Source organism: Garra rufa, chromosome 14 (assembly GCF_049309525.1).
Source record: "Garra rufa chromosome 14, GarRuf1.0, whole genome shotgun sequence".
Lineage (NCBI taxonomy): Eukaryota > Metazoa > Chordata > Actinopteri > Cypriniformes > Cyprinidae > Garra > Garra rufa.
The window spans coordinates 14,874,671-14,880,670 of NC_133374.1; the positions used below are offsets into that span (position 1 = coordinate 14,874,671).

The 6,000-nt window shown below is 33.6% G+C and overlaps 1 protein-coding gene across 3 annotated transcripts in view; it reads left to right on the forward strand.

Moving 5' to 3' along the window:
* ksr1b (kinase suppressor of ras 1b) overlaps window positions 1–6,000 on the forward strand; it is a 52,544-nt gene that overhangs the window by 15,319 nt on the left and 31,225 nt on the right. For 2 of the 3 annotated variants that reach the window (XM_073818183.1, XM_073818184.1), the window contains exon 2: window positions 1,236–1,376. In XM_073818183.1, the coding sequence (XP_073674284.1) occupies window positions 1,236–1,376 (141 nt within the window). Of the gene's footprint in view, window positions 1–1,235; window positions 1,377–3,399; window positions 3,557–6,000 lie in introns of those variants that run through there. The other variant, XM_073818186.1, reaches the window with a different exon arrangement.

Below are 6,000 nucleotides of genomic sequence, written 5' to 3' on the forward strand. Positions count from 1 at the left end.
ATTTATAGCTACAGCTTTAGCTAAATCTATGTATATGTATATGTGTATGTGTATGTTCAAACAAGATAAGAAAAACTATTGTTTCCACTCAATGCAGTTTGTGATAAATTAAGTGCATTAACTTGAACACCAGACCACCTGTTGAACCAGGACTTTTACCTATTTATATCTAACGTAACTTTTTCATTTCTGAGCAATCTTTTTCAGTCAGTAAAAACGGCCTCTTCTTTATGAGCGCAGTTGCAGCTGTGGTTATCTCCGAGGTGTTTGAACTTGCACCTATAGAGGCAGGTGTGTGGTGGTTTCTGTTAACCTGCGGACCGCAGTGTCTCGCTGCTCCATGATGTCACATGGGACTCTGGCTGCAGCCGCCAAGTGTGTTCCAGCCAGGGTTGCCATAGTGGCGGAACGGACGCCCCCGTGAGAAAGAGTCCAGACTCTCTTGCCACGATAGTCAGTGTCTATTTATAGACAGCACTGTTTATTGCAGTGGGAGCGTTACGGCAACAAAGGGAGGTCAGGACTGAAACATCTTTGTCCTGTGAGCGTTAAACATCATTGGTTTGTTATTTTTAACCCAATATATTACCATCTAGTGACTGGTGGATGCACTGGCTGCTATTGGAACTGAAAAGGAGAGTGTGGTGGGTTTGTTTACAGTGTTTGTTTGCACTGTATTCGGTTGTTTTACTAACACCACACACACACACACACACACACACACACATAACACATTTTCATCGCCCACCGTTTACAATGAAGTCACACATGGGGATTTCCTTTGCTCTGTTCTCACTTTGCATTCTGCGTGCAATGCTCGCTTGCGGACATGAAGGTTTAGAGAAAATGCTTGCACTGAATTATCAACATGCTTGTCCCTCAAACTTCTGTGGCATCTGACTAGGCACTTTGAAACGGCTCTTTTTCTTTGAAGTGCTCTGAAACATGCCATGAAATTAGATTTTTTTTTTGCCTCATTGGTGTCTGATGTCATCCTGTTTCTTCTCAAAGGATTTTTATCTACAAAGAGCTTCATGTTAAGTTAATAAGAAAGGTTAATTCCTTTGCTTTTGAAGGTATCAAAACTAATTAGAGGATAAATGGTCAATTTAAAAAGCAAACAGATGGCTCAGTGAGTTGTTTCTCAAAGCAGTTGTTACACAAGTCTAAGTCTGTATGTGTGTGTGTGTGTGTGTGTGTGTGTGTGTGTGTGTGTGTGTGATCGCCATCTACAGGTGAAGCTGGTGAAGTACATCAGTAAACAGTTAGAGTGGAAGCAGAGTGTTCCAAAGAGTGACAGACCGATGGCGCTGGACTCTTACCCAAGGCTCACAAATTGGCTCTACACCATCAACCTCCGGCCAGAGCTCATAAAGGTACCAATATGTGTGTTTTTACTGAATGCATATGTTTCTTAGGTCCATTAGTTTGTATTTTTTTGCTTCATTAACTTTATTCAGCTAATGGGCCATTTTGAGTATTAGATTTTTGTTTTGTTCAGTGTTTGATTTGCTTTGATTTTCTTTTATTTTGTGTTATTTTCATTTATATGATTTTGTTTTGTGTTTCGTTCGTTTTAAGGGTTTTATTTTAGATATTTACACATGACAGCATTTTTTCAGACATTAAAAATGTAGAATAAATATAGATAAATAAAACAGTCAAAAGATTTTTTTATGTTTTTTAAAGAAGTCTCTTCTGCTCACCAAGCCTGCATGTATTTGATTCAAAATACAGTAAACACAGTAATATTGTTAAATATTTTTACTATTTAAAGTAACTGCTTTTTACTTGAATATATTTTAAAATGTAATTTATTCCTGTGATCAAAGCAACGTTTTCAGCATCATTACTCCGGTCTTAAGTGTCACATAATTCTTCAGAAATCATTCTAATATGCTTATTTGCTGTTCAAGAAACATTTTTATTATTATTATCAATATTTAAAACAGTTGAGTACATTTTTTTTATCTGAAATAAAAAGCTTTCGTAACATTATACACTATACCATTCAAAAGCTTGGAGTCAGTGTATATTTTTTTTTTTTTGGGGGAGGGGGGGAGACATTTCAGAAGTTAATACTTTTATTTAGCAAGCATGCTTTCAACTGATCAAAAGTAATTGATTTTACTGTAATTATACTGTTACGAAAGATTTGTATTTCAGATAAATGCTGTTCTTCTGAACTTCCTAATCATCAAAGGAACCTGAAAAAATTCTACTCAGCCGTTTTCAAAAACATAACAATAATAAATGTTTTTTGAGCAGCAAATCAGAATATTAAAATGAATTCTGAAGGGTTAATGTGACTGGAGTAGTGATGCTAAAAATTCACCTTTGAAATCACAGGAATAAATTACATTTTCAAATATATTCAAATAGAAAACACTTATTTTAAATAGTAAATATATTTCACAATTTTACTGTTTTGCTGCACTTCTGTATAGCGTGGCCTTGTGTACCTAATATTTAACACACAATTTAAAGGTATAGTTCACCCATAAATGAAAATTCTGTCATTAGTTACTCGCTCATGTCATTCCAAACGGGCAAGACATTTGTTTATCTTCAGAACACAAATTAAGACATTTTTTATAAAAATCCAAGAGCTTTCTGACCCTGCATAGACAGCAATGCAGCTGAAACATTCAAAACCCAGAAAGATAGTGAGAACATGGATAAAATAGTCCATGTAACATTAGTGGTTCAACCGAGAATACTTTGTGCTAAAAGAAAACAAAGAGCATTGCATGCATCGAAAACTGACACTGAAAAAAATGAATTGTTAAATGAACTTATTTTTATTCTCTTTGCGTACAAAAAGTATTCTCAGCTTCATAATATTACAGTTGAACCACTGATGTCAAATGGACAATTTTAACAATGCCCTTACTACCTTTCTGGTAGAACGTGGTAGCTGCGTTGCTGTCTATCCAGGCTCAGAAAGCTCTCAGATTTCATTAAAAAATAAAATATCTTAATTTGTGTTCCGAAGATGAACAAAGGTCTAACGTATTTGAAACAACATGAGGGTGAGTAATTAATTACAACATTTTTATTTTTGGCTGAAGTATACCAACTGTAGCTTCTACTTAATAAATATCTGTTTAAAAAAAAATGAGGAAAGATGGGAAGATGTTTTGTTTGTTTGCTGCTAAGAGTCTCTGTGGCATTTCACCCCTCTGTGGATTCACACACCTGATCCCACTCCAAAGCTCAGAATGTGCAGCGTCAGCCGCTGTGTCAAAAACTCTCCCGTCGGTCTATTTTTAGACTCCAAAAGGGGTCTCTCTCTCTCTCTTTCTCTTTGCCTACCAACTCACACTGTCATACACACACAGCTGACCAGAACAGCACCGCATTCATGACTGCCTGGCAAAACGAGACCTGTTTGTCCTCATTAGGCACGGAAACAGACAACACAGGGAAATAAACAGCACATGCTGGACTTAGGAACAAAACTTTAAAAATAGAAACAATTTATTCCAGTGGGGACAGGAGGGGTCACTTTGCGGCATGCCTCTGATTAGCTGACTGCTTTACTTCGGTCACTGCGGTAGGGCTGTATGTTTTTTGTGTGCTTTTTATTATGTCTCCTCCAGTTTTCCTCTCACTTCAATGTCCCAGAATACTTGCCTTGTTGTTGTATATTCGCGACAGTCCATTTCTGTCTGTCTGCATCAGCCTGTGGCCAGGTTTTGCTTTAGGACCAGATTTTACATTCGACATAAGTGATGACCCAATACAATACCACAATTGTACAAAAGTAAACAAGAAGCAAATTAAATGTTAATTTTATACATTTTTATGCATGATAAGCCTAATTGATTAACCTAAATATGCATTTTTATTTTATTTTTTAAAAAGAAAACTAAAAATACAACATAACTAGATATCAAACACAAGTAGCATATGTAAGCTATTGCTGCTATCACTTGTTTTAGAACTAACTTTACTCTACTTTTTTAACCAGCTAAATGTGCTTTTGTAGTGTTTGTATGAAGCCTGTTTTGCTTGAAAGATTGCTAATGCTATATTTCTTTTCTACTTTGGTTTAAAAAATCATTATGTAAAGCAGTGTCTTTAAGACTTTTTTTTTTCTTTTTTTGTCTGGTCTCCAGATACTTTTGGAGGTATCATCATGTCCTATTTGTAATCATATCCCGGGTTATCATCATATTATTATTATTAACTAAAGCCAAAATTATTATTATTACTGTAATAAAGCTGAAATAAATATGAAAAATGAATATAACATTATAAATTTTATGAACTAATAAATTTCTAAGATTTTATTTTATTCATGTTATTTATCAATTTTATCAATTTATCAATGTTTATTTAAATGTTTTTATTTATGTATTTAATTATTTATTATAAAAAAGCACATTAATGGACATAAAATTTGTTAAAAAAGTATTTTATAATTAATTTTTTTATTTCTGGAAAAATGATTGAAATTGTCACTGTGCCAGAAAATAACACATTTTCTCATCAAAAGCAAAATGTTGTCATTTTTATTAATTTTTTTTTTTTTTTTTTTTTGAAAAATGGCAAAAATTGTCACTGTGCCAGAAAGAAAACCTTTTCTCATCAAAAACAAAATGTTGAAGCTGAAAATGCATGGTGATCACTGGCTTTCATGTTTATTTGCAATTTTTGTTTTTAACTTTATGCATTTATTTATTTATTAATAAAAAAAAATTGTATTTATTTATTTTACAATTTTTCTTCAGGACTGTTGGTTTTATTTTAGTTTTTAGCCTTTTAATAATTAAGTTGTGCAACTGTAGCAAAAATAATATTTTTTTTTCCTGTTTGGTGGAAGTTTAGTTCAATTTATTTTACTTACTAAATAAAAAAATAATAATACTAATACTAAAAAAAAAACAGAAAGGCTGCCTTTGCAAAAAAAAAAAAAAGTTTAAGCTAAGGTGCTAAAATGACTAAAATTAGAAATAAATTAAAACTAAAATTATTAGAACTGAAAATTAAAGCTGAATTAAAATTTAAATAAACACTATGATAATGTATCAAAAAACACTGATCAAATATGCATACACTCTGTTATTTGTGAGAGTCGTTGTATTTTTATCAGTGTATGCTAAATATGCATTTTATTTTATTTTATTATTTATTTATTTATTTTTAACCTAAGACCCAATTTTAAGTCGTGACCCACCACTTGACATTCCCTGCCCTAACTCAATAAGTTTGCTCTCTAACGTGTCACACCAGGCTGCTATAGTGTGATTCACGGGGCAGGAATGCATGCATGTGGCAGGACACACACGTGGGCAGCCGGCCCCTCTCGGAGAGGACAGCAGGGAATCCAGTTGCCTCAGTGGATCACAGTATAATGGGATAGTGCTTTCTCAGGAAAAAGCAGAGGAATGCTATTTCTCCTGTGGGCAGGCAAAATGGGACTGGGGCCAGTGTGGTTGTATTTGCATGATTCGACAGTTTAGGGAAGCATGTTCTACTGGAGATGTTTTACATGCGTGGTTTCTGGTGCATCTGCAGAAACTGCATCAAACTGTGACTGATAATATCCATATCTGTTACAAAAAAACATCTGTTGTCATACGCTTCATATCTGATCGTGTTTAATCATTTTGATTTCAAGGCGTTTAGGTCACACTTAAATGTCTGAACGTCACTGCATTACGTAACAAGATTAAACACAAGTAGCATCTGTAGGCTGGTGATGCTATCACTTGTTTTAGTACTACTTTTTTAATCTTTTTACTAGTTTTGTACTTTTGTAGTGTTTGTATAAAGTCTGTTTTGCTTGAAAGAGTGCTTATGCTGTATTTCTTAACTACTTTAGTTTGGAAAATTATTAAGTAAAGCAGTAACTTTAAGAATTTTTTTTTGCTTTTTTGTCTGGTCTTTAAATACTTTTGGAGGCATCATCATGTCTATTTGTAATCATCTGATCATAACCCGGGCTATTATCATATTATTATTATTTCCGAAAGTTAAAATTATTTTTTAACC